The following is a 16030-nucleotide window of genomic DNA, read 5'->3' as shown; positions in this document are numbered from 1 at the left end:
TAAAACCAACTGTAAGCAATCCATAGTAGTTATATGAGGTCCTCACATGATGTTCTCATAGGAGGCATCCTTTCAGTACCTATATAAGGGTGACAAACTCCTCTCATGTATATTAATAAAGATTAAGAAATTCACCCTTGTTAAACACAGACTCAGCTTTTTGAGTCCACAAATAGAGGCAAATGGTAGAGACAGACAAAGAAATTGACAGTTTGGGAATTTCTGCATTAAATACTTTATCTAGTTTCATTTATTCCAGGTTTAACAGCAAAGTGGAGGCAGCACACCCAAACCATCTGTTCCTTAATATATACCTGGAATTACTCCCAAAACACTGGTATTTTGTTTATTAGTATTTGCATGGCATTTCAAAATACATGACTTGGGGCTCCTAAAATGCACAGAATTGTGTGAAAACAATGAACATAGATTAAAATAATTGCTGTGGAGATTTAATTCTTTGATTTCTGACAGTGAGCATTTAGGATTCAAGGCTTTTCTCTTTCCTCCAGAATGAGATGGGCCAATCCCAAATCCCTTCCATCTCATAATAAGAAGAACATGTCACTTAGGGAAGGTCTGATGGGGGGCTGACAGCCTGGTAGCCCCTCACAGCAAACCCGCCCTCGAAGGCTGAGACATGGTAAAACCACAGGTGCTGGCTGCAACAGTTCCGATGTACAACAGCAAAAACAAGAAGAGATCTGGACTCAAACCTAATAATGACCAGAGCACTTATTTGAAACAAAGACACTCTTTTTTGATTTAGTTTTCAAAGTACTGAACATTGCTCCATTTGGCAAGGCTACAACACAATGTAAATCAAATCTAATAAAACCTCTGAAATTCTGTATGCACAAGCAGTTCTGTTCAGGGGAGCGATGAAAAACCCTGGCAACTTCTCTTCTGTCACAGATTTCTTTCAAAACTTTTAAGTTAGCTAAAACACAGATGAGAACATTTCCCATTGCATTATTATTCATGTTCTCCCAGTAACAGATATGATACTGCTCTTTTCGGAGGGCTTTTTTTCTTTTTGCTATTTCACAGAAGTGTGATTTGAGAGGGTGAAAAAATAATTAGAAACCACTGGTCCTTTCTGAGAAAAAACTATGCACATTACTAGGTGCTGTTGACTCTAACAGCAGTACATGCTGTCTGCATGCTTCACGCTTCAACTGAGAGATAGTTGCTGACCTAGGATCTTGGAAGCACTTACGTTTACAGAGTATTTAAAGATAATGACTGTATGTGACTCTTGAACTAAATGTTCTGGTTTTAAAATGTGAAAGAAAAACAAGGAAAAGCAATATGTTATCATAAATGAACTTGAAAGAACTGAGAAACTATTTAGTGATCCAGCCAACATTTATATGCCTGATTAATTTCCAGGAATCTGACAGGCTAAACACAAGTTTCTAAGTTTGCAGGACTGGAGCTGGGCTGTCAAGTCCACAGGTAACATGTGGCGTTGTTGCAGGGTTACAAACCGCCTGCCTGCATGGCAAATCACATGATGGAAAGCAAAAGGGTGGAGCAGCTTCTCAGCTGCAAGGCAAATTCTGCACAAGTTCAGGTGCTTGAGCAGTCACATATCGTGGGCATTTTATAGCCCAAAGAGTTGGCCATAGCCTGGTGAGATTCACCTTGCTTGTACCTTGCTCACAGTGACCTTTATCCAAGGAAAATACTGAGAGAGCTTTGCCAACTGGAAGACTTATTTTGCTAACAGCTCCGCTGTCAGCCTCCTAGGGGCTGTGCTCTGTCACCCATGCTGTAAGGGCAACACACCTCTGAAAAGACACTCCAAGAGCTACAAAGCTGCAAAAGGCAATCACAATGTGTAGCTTGCAACCGCTCCTATAATGATTAAACTCTGCTCCCCTCACACTCCTCCCTGGCCCTTCCTAAAGCAAGTCACCAGCTTGCCACAGCAACAGCCCTGCATCCAGCAGCAATGCTGGACGGAGTGCTCAGTGCACATGCTGCAGCATTCCAGCTGTCTGGCAAGCCCCTCATTTGCAGCAGTAGGTCCAGTCATATGATAGGAAAGGGTTCCCAGTATTTGGCTTTCTCCAGACAGCAGAAGAACTTCTAAGCAGCCGCCACAGGAAGAAGAATTGGAAACATCTGATCCTGTGACAGTGGAAGCATCTGAGCACTGTGGAGGAACCCAGAGCTCTGGGGTGAGAAGGTTCCTGCTGAGCTAAACTGGGGGTGCACAGACCTGCTGCCTGGGCAGCAATGCAGCACTGTATTTTCCTTGTACAACTGTACTTGGTTGGGTACTTGTGCTCCTGACATTGTCTCAGCAGCCTGCTGGGAGGAGTCACTGCCCAGCAGGAAACAAACAGATTGTGGTATCTGTGCTATTTGGGTACTGCCTAGAGTTTCCTTAATGCTTTCTGTATCATCCTCTGGGGGTTTTTGCTGTTTCTCTAAAAATACAAAATGACATCCTATTGCACCACCACATCCTGCTCTGCCTTTGCCCTGGGCAGCACAGACAGGCCCTGCTCAGGGGGGAAGCAGGCAGGAGAGCTGTTTGGGGCTTCTGTGGTCTCCAGCAGCCTCAGTTATGTACCCAGACCCTGTTGTGCTACATGGTGTATGGAGAACAAAAAGAGTCCAAACAGAAAAAAGGAAGACCAAAAAGGATATAATTATGCTGGCAAACTTTTGTGGACTTCTAATAGCCCTTAAGGTATGTTCTGCTACATATAAATGTTAAGACATTATCAGTCAGCTTTTTTTTAGCCTAACCAGCCATAGAAAAATTAACAAAAGTGAATCAAAGGGAGTGATCAGAATTAAGACCACATGAATTTTTCAGTTGTGTTCAGAAAGAAACACAAAAGTACAGGGCTTGATTGGTTCATGTGATCTCATGATAAAAAAATTAGACCAAGAGCTGGCTTTAGACACAGTAAGGGCATTTGCTTCTGATAATTGTATTGATGTTGCAAAGACTAAAAAAGCAGGTTCCCTCTGACACTGAACTGACAGTCTTTTCTGCAGATCCAGCCTGCACTTGAATGTGGTTTTCTGACTTTTGGTAACCTTTATTTCTAACAGGTTATTTATTGGCACTTGATAATCATATGTCAGGCATTAGAGGTCTCATATTAATGTAAAGAATCATATTGGACATGCATTTCTTTGATGAAGTACCTGTATCATTCTTTCTGTCACTTCTTGTATTTCATCCAAAGATTTTTCACCACTTCTCACACAGCCCTGAACTCTATTGGACCATCACCTGAAGCAGGTTAGGGAGCAACATATACCACAAAAAGCACAGCTAGGAGGAGGAAGGAGCCTGTGCATTGAATTTGCGCTGCAAAACCATAAAACTTTTAGCTTAAAATATTCCACTAATTCTCCAACGAACTACCCGCTATCTCATGTTCCTGTTTCTTGCAATGCAAATGCAAACTGTTAAATCAGATGCCCTCCATCAGACAGGCCCCCAAACAAAATGTCACGGCAACACTATCCAAGCCCCACACAGCGCAGGGCAGGGCAGGCATGGAGGAAGTGGTGGCAACACCTCTGACTGGTATTGCCATCAGTGACTCCAGCATTTGAAACCATATTTTTATTCTGGATCTGGGGGGAGACTGCTGCTGTGCTTGGTTACAGGAGGACACTTAATTGTCCTTAAATTACATGAAATAAAGATGGTAGTTATACCCTTCACCTTCAATGAGGTTTTAATTAGATTCATCCCACCAGCCAGTCCATCTGTGCATGTCCATTTTGGCATATTAGTAACATGTTTAATGGAAATAAACAAAGCCATGTGTTTTATGTTAAAACAAAGAAAACGACCTCTTGGTCACAAAGCAATTCATAATTTCAGTGGAATTTTATTTCAGTTCAGTATTACGGGTCATACACAAAATCACAAGATACTCGTTTCCTGTGTATCCGAGAGATGTCCAGTACATCAAATGTCCTAGTATTAATTTAACCAGTAATTTATTCAGATACTATTAAAAAAATTGTTTTGGGATGCTTCTGATAGTGAAAGTACTAAGAGTCCTTTTCACATCTTTCACTTGTATTCATTTGAAGCAATTTATTGCTACTATCATATAACATATACTCTGTATTTATATATAAATTTATATAAAGTTGCACAACTTATGGTAAATTATTACATGTCCAAAAGTCATCTGTAGTTCAAAGATGTGTTACTGAGCACAAAGAAGAATATGAGACACTTTGTTAAAAGCATAAATATACTCAGCTGACTTAGCAAATATGTGACTACCACACCACTGCTTGGAAATTTCTTGTAAAGTATAAGGCATGAAGCCAAAAAGGAAGCATAATACAATAAGTTCTTTAAAGATATAATGGAACATATGAGAAAGAGAGCACAGTGCACTATGACTTAGTCTGTAACCAGTCTAACCAGAAAAAAATAATTGCAGTCAGCTCTCCATTAATACTGGGTGGATTATCAAATTTGGAAATAAATTAGGCTAAGGATGCACAACAGCTGCCTTGCTTCCAAACAGTCCAATTAAAGCTGGCAGGGCTTATTAACTCAGGCACAGCACCATCCAGGCTTGGCGCTGCTGCTTCCAGCCCTGAGCTGGTGCTGGGCAGTTAGGGGAAAAGCACTTGGGCAGACTGGAAGCATGGCACTGACACCTTCCGTCCTGCAGAAGGCACAGTCCCAGCTGCCACCTCACACTGTGGTCCTTCCTGTCCTGGAACACGGCCAGACTTGACTGGCTGGTTACCAAGGGATTTTCCTGACCATCCTCAAACAGGAACAAGACTGTTCTGTGTAAAACCCCAATTTTAGGTTTGAAGATTCACCAGTTTCTGTGGACCTACAGTAATACTGGAAGATTTTATATCATTTTGCGAAGAGATTTGTTAGGAAGACAAATCTTGAAATTCCAGATGGATTCAAACTTTCTTCTTTCCTTTAAAATTGATCATTCTCCCAACTATGAGATTTTTTGGCTACTGTCAGGCTTTCGCTGGAAGGAAGCATCATCTTTTCTTAGAAGTAGGATAATTAGTTTATGTAATAAATTACTTCATACTCAACTCTCAATTATTTATTGATTTTACTTGATACTATGATCTCTTGCTAGTTTTGTAAGCAGTATGGATCACTTTAATTGTAGTTTTTCTGAGGTTTTTTCCCTAAAGTTTTCCCACTCTAGGAGCCATTTTCCTTAATATGATTGAGTCATCTGTAGGTTATAGAATACACACATGCAAATTAATTGAGTTGCTTCCTGAAGTGATCCCAAGCTCACTTCACACTTCCGTGGCAGGTCTTTTGAGCAGTCAGGTGACTGATTCTGGGTACTGTGCCTACTGTTTCCCTGTTCTCTTTCCTTATGTTCAGTGTTCCCAGAATGGCTGTAAGAGTGCTTTTCAGTCAGCGTGACTTTTTGTAGTAGTTGAGTATATTGCATTCAGTACCTGGATATAGAACATGGAAACTCAGGAAACCCAGAAACTGTTTTCTTGTGTCAAAGAATGAATCACCTCTACCCAAAGGACTGCCCGTGGACAATGCACTTAAATTCGTTTTATAATACTGCTAATGCTGCATAAATAAATTGTTGAAATGTTTGGTGGTGGTACTGTAGGTTATTTTAATTCTTTTAGAAACATTATTTGGAGTTACCAAAACTGAAGAATAATTCTTAAGACCAAATAAAACCAAGTGACTGTGAAATTAATTTCAATTCCTAATAGGCAACTTTTGAAATTCAGAACCAGCTGGACTGAATTGGTAAAGTTCAAAACAAACATTTTTTCACTATAAATAAGCAATCTGCCAAGTTTACAGCTGTGTAGGAAATGATACAACAAAGAATGACAACTAGTAAAAAACATCACCCTTCAGTAAGTTAATGAAGTGTTTTTTCGTTTTATTTAAATAAAACCAGTAGAACCTGTTCTGGAAATAACTATTCTGAACTTTGGAATGACAACAGGTTTCTACTCTTGAACCTCAGACTAAACAAAGACATCAAAAAGAACACAAAACCTTCCAGGTTATTGCAGTGATGTGAAATAAAACCACAAACCACCTCAACGCTTTCCTGGTGAAGGAAATACTTCAACTCAATGGGTAAGAGCTGTTGCTGAACTATTTCAAGACAAGAGGGGGAAAGGAAGAAGCAAGAGTTATAACTAAAACTAAGTATTTGGGAAATATTAAAAAATGCCCTGAAAGTACTTTAACAGATACAGAAAATCTGATGCAGTATGGTTTTCTTGTTCTCCATTAATGTCAAGTAATGCTTTCAAAATCTCTAGTGAAAGAAAAATAAGACTTAACACAGACTGACAAAATTGGCTCAAATGTGATCTCAGAGTCTTAAGCCTAATGCCTAACTGGTGTCCTATTTCATATTCTGCAGAAAAAAAAATCTCTGGCCTCTTTTCACCACTCTAAAGTTCTCTGAAACATTATTATGATAAATATGTATCTATTTTTATTTTCTCTTTGTGTAAATACATACTGTCATCCATGGTATTTTTGGTATTAGCTAGAGATTTTTATTATGGTTCAGTGTCCTTATTCAGGCAGGAAAAAGAACTGAATGTGAGACCTCTCTTCTTACTCAAAGGCCTGGAACAGGGAGTCCAGCTTCAGAACTGGTGGAGCAGTCCCACTGTTATGGCATGGCACATTGGGTTAAAGGTCCCGTCACAAGCTTCAGAAGCAATACCAATCAATGTCAGACACACAGAAATACTGTAGCCGAAATTGCAGGGTTCAGTAGTCTTTCTCATACATAATTAAGCAAATAATCATCTAGCCAATCTGCAAAAAGTCTTTTAATTAGGAAAAAAAATCCTCAATCTTTATTAGCAATCACCTTGTCATATAAAATGTTTCCTATAGCTTAAGAACAACAGAAGTGGAAAAATCCACTAGGATTTAGATGCAAAAAGCTGGTCAATATTAATGTTTGGACTTCTTTTACAACACAAGCTGCATTTTTTAGAATTTTCTTCTTTTAATAGAGGCCAGCAATATGAGTTATCTGAAGACTGTGAAATTTCTTCGAAGATGGTATCATCTTAGAGCCAGTATGGTTGTTTGCATATTATTTAATTAGCAGGATTCTTCCTGAAGTCTTCAGAAGTGGGTTTTTGTTGTTTGGATTTTGTTTTGTTTGTTGGTTTTGATGTTGTTGTTGTTATTTTGGGGGTTTTATATTTTGTTGGTTTTTGGGTTTTGGGTTTTTTTTTCCTTAAATGAGATTCTGGATTTGAGTATCTCCATTTTTATCTAAAGCCACACTGGAGCAACAAAAGCTACAGCTGACAAGAATGGAGCAACTTCCCTGCAAGATCTGTAACCCTGGACTTTTGGAGAAGCTAAGGTACCTAAAAGCAATGGCCACCCTTCAAAGGCATGTGCATAATCAAATAAATATCAAACTGTGGTTTCTTTGCAAATATTAATTTTGTTTAACTAAGCATCCAAATTAATGTCTAAATGCCGAAGTTATCCAACACAATTAAGACAGCATTAGGACCCATAAAAACATAGCTCAGTACATGAAGGACTAGTAACTCAAAATGCATCCCTTCCAACCCCCCAAGTGTTATGGGGTTATGGTGATATGGGCTATGGCTGTGCGGGGATTTGCCTGTTTCAAGCACAAGGTCTCACAGTTTCACTTGCAGAATTGTCCATGCACAAGAACAAACGCAGATGCCACAAAGGAGGGTCACTGATAAGCAAGCGGCTGTGTGATGCCAGAAGTGTCCCTGCCGCGCACCTGAGGAGAGCACAGCCAAGGGCTCACCAGCAGCTGGGGATCCCCAAGCCCCACGAGCTCAGGCTGGAGGAGCTGATCTTCCCCTGGTTTTTATCACACCCACGCGCCCTCACAACCTCTCTCAGCTGAGGGGGCATCCGGGGCCGCTGCTGCGTCCCTCGTCTCACCACGGAGCTGCGGGAGGCCGCCCCGAGTCGCCCTCCATCGGCGCCCTCCATGCCGCGGCCCGCAGAGCTGAGGGCGGCAGGACGCCTCCCCCCCAGGGCGCTCCCCGTGACTCGCTTCCTCCGCCGACGGGAACTGGGCGGAGTGAGCGGCCCTGGCCCCGCCAGCGGAGTCGTCTGGGCGTGCCCAGTGCGTGCAGAGCGCCGCGGCTGCCTGCGCGGGGACGGGACGGGACGGGACGGAGAGGGAGAGGGAGAGGGGGAGAGGGAGAGGGAGGGACGGACGGACGGACGCACGCAGCCGAGCCCCGCCGCCGGGGCGTGCCTGCGCTGCGCACCCCGCTCCTGCCAGGGCTCCGCCGTGCTGCAGCGCCAACATGCCCGCTGTCGACAAGCTCCTGCTGGAAGAGGCTCTGCAGGACACCCCGCAGGTAGCGGCCGCTGCCGGGACAGCCCGTCCGTCCGTCGGTGTGACACACCTGAGTGCTCGGTGCCGGCGGGTCTGGTCGGGCTGGGGTGGGCTGAGAGCAGGCGAGAGCCGGGGAGAGGGGTGCCGAGAGCGGTGCGGGGGGATGGCGCGGCGGGCCAGGAATTGGTCGGGGCGAGCTGAAGTGGTCGGGGCGAGCTCGGCCGTCGGAGCCGTCGGGGAGCGGGGATGCGCTGAGACGCGCGGGCGGCAGCCGTGCGGCCGTGGGGGAAGTCTGGTGTCCTGCGGGGCGTTCGTCGGGGGAAAAGCAGGCAGAATCTGCTCCTCGGCGTCCCCCAGCGCGGGGGACACTGCGCCCGTTCTCCTCACCGCCCTTAGTGAAACTGCTGTGGCTTTTTCCTCGTACCGTCCCGTCTGGGTGTGCACTTCATGGCTATAAATGTTGCCTGGAACAGCCGAGATGTGTCGGGGAAGGACAGGTGGGCTCGGTGCGCTGGCTTCCCCCGAAGGGAAAAGACACCTGTGCGCAGTGAGTCACCTTGCCCCCGTGGCAGAATAGGCTGGAGGAGTGTCACCACCAGCGTGCCTGATCCTCAAGGGCCGCAGTTCCCATATAGGAGCTTCCATGAGGATAAGTGAGGCGGATACCATCGAAGATGACCTCCTTTGAAGGGGTGTGAGGAACGAAAAGAGGCGGTCGCCTTCCCTTTCCTTCCCGAGTGCGGGCTGGGGAGGATATTCCTCCTTTGGCTCCAGCGTCCCGTGCCCGCCGCCGGGAGCCGCGATGTGCCGCAGCTGCACAGGGCACCCCTGGCACTGTGGAAGCCCCCCCGAGAAGAACATGCCGTGTCTTGATGTGTTCAGGGGCTGGTTGAGTGGAAGAGAGAAGTAACAGGAAGGGGAAAGAATGGAAATTCATCCGCTGGGGGATGTGGAAGGTGTTTTGGGGACAAAGTATGGTGTGGAACGAGATACAAAAAGTAGTTGGTGAAGCAGGGAATAAACAAATGAGGGCAGGGTGGATCAGTATGGGTGCAGCTCCCAGGTAAGCCTGTGTTGTAATCCTAAGTCGTGTGCTGATGGATCAGGAGGAGGAATGACTGGGTAAGCTGTAGAGCAGATTGCTCCAAGGTGTTACAGAGTCTGTCATGAGACATTTTGGAGGAAAGATTGGAAATGCACTTGTCAGGACTTAGTGAGCTTTGGGTCTTAATTGCCTCATTTTATCCTGTTTTTTTGGTAATTTCATGAAATCTCATTCTAGTAGGAAGGATTTCATCATCTGTTTGATGTGGCATATTTGTAATCATCCTTAGGAATTTTAAACTCTGGGCTGGAAGAAGTGTTGAGTAATGTGATGTTACACCAAAGTCAGCCCTGCTTGGAGCAGAGGTTTGGACAAGGTGACCTACAGAGTTCCTTACCAGCCTGAACTTTTCCATGTTCCACAGTTTACCAGAATGTACCAGATTCATTATGGGTAGTTAGTAACATTTTTAGTGTTAAACTACCCACTGTGTCCTAAAGCTGAAGAAATTGACATGCAGGAGAAATGAACTAATTTACCTCTTCAGTCAACACTTCCCTCAATGATAAAAAATATAACGCTGACTGAAAGCTGCTGAACAATGCAATGAACGGAATTTGGAGGTCATCATCTTTCCTGTGTCCTGAAATGAAAGCTGTCAACGTCTCCTTTGCAATCACTGGAATACTGGGCAGTGCATAAACCTGGGTATTGCCACGATGTTTTACCCTGATTTGGTCATTGGTTTTTCTTCAAGCTCTGCAGCTTTTAGAGGGGGTGACGTTTAATTTTTATAATGGCCCAGTGTTGCTAAAATATATTATTGTCATGCAAGGAAGAAGAAGCGGGTTTTTTCAATCTTTTATATTTTTATTATTTTTTTCACTGGGGAGAGCTTTAGATTCACAAAATCAAGGCAAAAAATTAGTCTCTGTTCCACAGAAATAAGCAGCATAGCATTTTATAGGATCAGTTACTTCCGGAAGAAGGAGCCTGATTCTATCCTGCTCTCTGCAGTTACAGGAGTGCAAAGGGATGGCGAAATGAGGATATAACCTCACTTTGCATAATCTGTGGGAAGTATGTGATTTACATGCAAGACCGAGGAGAATTAGCCAAAGTTATTTCTTCATCAGATTTCTGGAACTTGATTTATCTCTCCCCATCAGTACAGTACTTTTGTCTTGATTTGTCTCCAGATACTGGCTGAAACAAGCCATAAAAAGTGTCTTAATTTTGACATGTTTGGCTACAAAATACAGAAAATTTTATGTCAGTAGTCATGCTAAAATCAAGGGAAGTACTTACATGAAACTAGAATTTTTTTTTCCTGTCCTTGCAGACGTTGAGACAATGTTGTGAATAATGGAGCCTCTTAAATGTTAGCTTAATATTTGGATTACTGATTTCTTTCAGCAGAATTAGCTTCTATTCCAATATTTGTCAATACAGCAAGAAAGAAAATACATACATGCTAGTATTTTGTTACAGTGATTTCATGTGGTATTCTTAAATGTTAAAGTTTCCAAGAATAACTTCCAAACTGTCTGAATAATTTATTGTTTTTATTAGTTTTGAACAATGTGATAATAACAGAGGCCAAGACTTTCAGAAGTTGGTTCCTGGAGCTGTTCTACCTCAAACCGTATTTGAAAAAATGAAAAATCTGAATCTGCAAAAATTCAGTAAAATTTACAAATGCAGCTGACATTCCTGTATTTGGGAACCTTTTCCAGCAGGCAGAAGTATGTGATTTGTAGCCTACTTCAGGCAATTTCTTTACAACCTTTGAATTTTGGCTTGAGATTTGGCTTGATAAACATTGTGTCAAGTTTTATAATTTTTGCTTTTCCCAGATTGATTTTTTTAACCATCTTTGTACCCTGTACTTTTTATGTGCCATTGTAACACAAACCAGGTGCCATTGTAACACAAATTGAGTACTGCATAGATACAAAATAGCTTGTTGACATTATTTTGCTTTACATCATTGAAGGTAAAACATTTGAAACCAGATATTTTTAAAAATCAATATATTTGCAATTACTGAAATAATATGTTAATGTGGAAGACACTCAAAATCGTGCCTCTGTCCTTACAGGGAAGTTCTGTACAAAGGTGCTTTAAACATTTGGGTTCATGGTATAAATTTCATTGACTTGGACTTCCCTCCATTCTCTGGTTTTTATGTTCACTTAATTTGAGAACAATACTTTTGTAATGCATATTCCCTTACATGCTAGGATCTCAAACTAGCTTCCCAAACTGCCAGCATCTCTCAGGTAGGGGGTGTTGAAGCAGCTCAACACATCAGCCAAGTGAACTGTTGAGAGCTTTTAAAGCTGCTCATAGGAAGAAGGTTCTGAAAAGAACCTAAAGACTGACTCCCAGGTCATGTATTTTAACCACTGACCAGCACTGGTTTCTGACTTGGATACTTCTCAGCAGAGATGAAATCATAGTTAATCATAGGCCAGAATTCTTGAAGGATGCTGGTGTTGAGTTTTCCAGGATGATTAAGGTCTGGGCAGAGAGTTTTGCATAGAAGAAAAAATGCCTTGAAAAATGCACGTGCCTTCTGTCAAAGTAGTGGATTATCTTAAAACTTTGAAAAATTTCCCAAATTTGAATCAGGTACATTAGAGATTCCTGTAAGAGGGGGATAAATAAAGGCCTTGCTCTTTTACAGGACTGACATGTTTATGAAAGTATTGGAGTTTATGTGTGCCCCTCATGTAAGCAGATGAAGCTCATTAATATCATAGGGCTTAGCTGTGCAGATGGAGAGACATTTCCAGTTAGCCTCTAGTAGATTGGATTTATCAAAGCTAAGACTAAATATGGATCATGAGTTTGTTAAAGAGACAATCTTTCCTCTTTAATTATTGTAAAGATCTAGCAAATTTTAGAGCCCGGCATTATTCTGAAATATCTTTTTTATTCTATCTTGGGAGCTGTGTCAGCAACATAATTCTTTATTCCTGACAATTCAATCAAAAAAAAACAAGGGAATTTCTGTCTTTTAAGATAACACAAGTTCTTCCTTCCCCTTCCTGCTTGCTGGCTAAGATGAATTAGTAGAGTGAAGAAAGTACAGGGTATCTCTGAGTGGGTGTATCCTTGTGTGCCTCTTGGAGATGAACACTCAGTTGTTTGGTCCAGTGACATCAGCTTGCTTTGGCCAGGGCCCCTTAAGAGTTGCTCAGGACAGTGGGGAGTGAGTAACAGAGTGTAAATTATCTCAGTGGAAAGGGGTGCTTTCAATGCAGTCTGACACTGGAGAGGTAAAATGAGCAAGCAGTGGTGTTTGACCCCCAGTCCTTAACAGGGTTTGAATTACTGTTGTCAGGAAGATATTCAGGATTTTTTACATCCCTGATTATGGACTATTGGAAGGACTGCTAGTAGGAGCAAGAGCCTGGGAGTTGTGATGTGGCTCTAGCATTTTATTAGTTTGCATCCTTGTGCCTCAGTTTAGCATCCATAGTAAAAGAACCTATTTCCACATGTTTAGAGATTCTGAATAAACAGAGTTATGCAAGTCAAGGGCATATTATTTCTGATCGTTTTTTACTTTTTACTACCATCTCTTTGTAGTTGTTTAATTCTTTTTAATATTTCTGCTTAGGACTGAAAGCTTTGCTTTTTTTTCTTTTATTGAAGACTCGTTCTTTGCTCAGTGTCTTTGAAGAAGATGCAGGAACCCTTACAGAATACACAAACCAGTTGCTTCAGGCAATGCAACGAGTCTATGGTGCTCAGGTAATTTTTCATTTGTATTTCTTTTGTTCTATCTGGAGTAGAAGATAAATTGCTATTATGATGCTGTTATTTACATTAGAGTTGCTAAGTACATGCTTCTTATGTAGTTTGGGAGGAGTTGTGTGTGTTTTTCATCTGATAGCTCAACCTCTTCCTGCCTTGATGCTCAGAAAAGTAGTATTCATTTAAAAAAAAAAGTTCTTTTTTTTGTCTGCAAACAATTAATCAGAGGGAAACTGTGTTGTGTCCTTACCTTATGGTACATTGGGAGGCCAGCCTTGGCAAAATTGCTTGCCAAAATGCAGACACAATTCCCAGGTCTGCACACTGACTTTAGGCACATAACTTTGATGCTGTGTCTCAGCTCATGAAGGGAACTGCCCATGTCCATTGATTACAGAGCAGATGTGTACTTTGGGTCATACTAAAGTCAAGTGCCTAGAGTAGTTGTGAAAGAAATGAGCAGGAGCAGAAAAAATAACATTTTCTAGAGTGTTTACATGACCTAGATGACTAAATCCCTTTGAAAGTAAAACCTGTAAGAGAAATTGCATGCAGTGCTTTGGAAAATGTAAATCTGAGTGATTTTCAGTGAAGCTGAATCCCATGCGCATAAAATTAGGTGCTTCAAAATTCCATATCTGGGTCTTTAAAGACATACACAGTGTCTCGGGGAAGTTTTGCAAATATTTATGTAGGTTAAATTCCTGAGTTCACTAGAAACAACTTTTCTGTTCTTAAACCAGTAAATCAGAGCCCGCAGAGAGATTAAGAGCTGTGGGGTATTTTGAATTTCCCTGAGGAGTGTGTGATCTCTACATTATTAGAAATCAGCTCAGCTGTAAGTCTTGCTATAAGCAAGGTATATGTCCATTTGATGGGATTGCTCTTTGGATGACTGATAGTTTGACCTGGAGGAACAATTTGCCCAGGATCTGGCTGCCTGCACCTGGATGAACCAGCTTTGGAGAGCTTCACAGTCTCCACATCTTGGATGTTGTGCAAATGCAGAGCAGACAGAGGTTTGCAGCACAGCTTAGGTACATAGGAAATTATGCAGGGCATGGCCAAGGGCTTGAGAGGTAGCATGAAATCAGCACTAAAAGTCGGGGATAGGCATTTTGGTAGAGTCACTGTGCTTTAAGAGTTACAAAAAGTGTGGGCATGTTGTGTGGTAGGAATCTGACAGCAAAGACTGGGTAGGATTGAAATGGATGAAGAAAGGAATCAGGAGATAAATCTGATTCTTAATGTCCACCCTGAGGGCTTCATGTCCCTTTCCACTGCTGATGACATTTTAGGATGGCATTTTAGGAAGTGGTTGCTCTATGTGAATCAAGAAAAAAAAGCGCTTTTTCTGCTTTTCTTTTCCTCTTCCTTTTGATCTTGGTTTTTAGCCTTCTCCATTTCTGTTTCACCACAATTACATTTCCTTTTTCTTCTCATTGTCTCAGTACATTTACCCATCACTGTTTTGCAGTACTACTGAGTCTACTTCATTTTTCCAGCACTTTTTCACCATTTCTTTCCTGAACAGATGTAAGATGTACTTTAGTTTGATGTAAGTATTCAGTTGCTTGTGACTATTTGATATAAAATCTGATTCTTTAAAATAGGTCTTTGGAGTTTGATGCAGTTTTGAGATGTAGAAATAGAAGAGTAATGCTGAGTTGCCTACTAAACATAAAGTTAGTTATTGACAGTTAAGAAAAATGTATGTGGTATTTCTTGGCTGCCTAGTCACAACTTGAGAGAAAAAGCACTTTTGTTGATATGTTATCTGGGCCTCAATAGCAGCATATTAGCAAATGTTACCAACCCTGTAAAAGCTGAGTATTGCGAAGCCACTTTCTGAATTTGCCTTTTTATTTTCGTGACTTAAATTTTGACTCTGCAAAGCCAAATTTTCTCTTTGCAAAGTCATTGTCATCTCCTGCTCTGATTGCCATGTCTGTAAGGTAGGAATTACAGTTACTGATCTTCTTTAAAGCAGTGGCCATAAAATGACTGGGATCACAGTCAAGGCAGTCAGACAAAGCATCAGTGGGTTGTACTAGTATCCAGTACTGAAAATTCTGGGTTTATGCCCCCTCAAAACACTTATGACTGTTAAAAAAAATGTTAATTTTGTTTTCTTCCATAGTTTTTTCTGAACTTTAACATTTCCCAGATGTTTTAACCATGTTTTCAACATTTTTTTGGACTAGCTTACTAGAAATTTGGTGTTTCTTCTGATGGAAACTCTGATTTTCATGTTATTCAAGCCACTGTAGCTTGTGATCAAATAACAATAGTTAATGGCTCTCTAGAGATTCAGTGCAGAGTCTCAGGGGACTAGCAATTAGTACCAACTGCATGCTGTCTCTAGCTGTGTCAAAACACTGCTCTGTGTGGAGAGCCACACTAAATTTGTAAAGTGACAGCTCAAACTGCTTAATGCACTTTGATCAGTGCATTTGAAAGGAGTGTGAAAAAGAAATACTTGCCCTTATTGTAAAAATAAAAACGTTTAGGAAAATAGGAATCCTTTTAAACATCTTTTCAGACTTACGTGTGTTCAAGCAGGACTTTTAAAAGAGTGTAAGGAGGGATGTGCAACATCCTGTGTAGCAGTGGCTCTGTTGCCTGGGCCGCAGCTGGGTGATGCATGGAAAGCAGATTGCCTTGGCTGCAAGGCCCTCAGTGCTTTACAAGCCTCTGGTTGCCCTGCAGGATGAGGACAGTGCTCTCACCTCCTGGGCACCCACACCACATAGGATCAGGTGGTAACTCTTCAGTGCAAAAGAAGCTGTGATGCTGCAAGGTAGATGCAGTGTGTGATGCCCTGATTAAGAAGTCACAGGACCTGAAAGTGGCACTAGGGGAGTGAGAT

At 41.9% G+C, this 16030-nt stretch overlaps 1 protein-coding gene across 1 annotated transcript in view; it reads left to right on the top strand.

The window, feature by feature from the left end:
* Positions 1 to 8185: 8185 nt before the first annotated feature.
* Positions 8186 to 16030, top strand: part of APPL2 (adaptor protein, phosphotyrosine interacting with PH domain and leucine zipper 2) — a 35397-nt gene continuing 27552 nt past the window's right edge. The window contains exons 1-2 of the mRNA XM_005494740.4: positions 8186 to 8373; positions 13060 to 13158. Of these exons, the coding sequence (XP_005494797.2) occupies positions 8320 to 8373; positions 13060 to 13158 (153 nt within the window). The 5' untranslated portion in view covers positions 8186 to 8319. The remainder of the gene's footprint in view (positions 8374 to 13059; positions 13159 to 16030) is intronic.

Source organism: Zonotrichia albicollis, chromosome 4, assembly GCF_047830755.1.
Source record: "Zonotrichia albicollis isolate bZonAlb1 chromosome 4, bZonAlb1.hap1, whole genome shotgun sequence".
In the NCBI taxonomy this organism is placed as follows: domain Eukaryota; kingdom Metazoa; phylum Chordata; class Aves; order Passeriformes; family Passerellidae; genus Zonotrichia; species Zonotrichia albicollis.
Note: the sequence above shows the minus strand (reverse complement) of the source record. Positions and strands in the feature narration are given on the sequence as shown.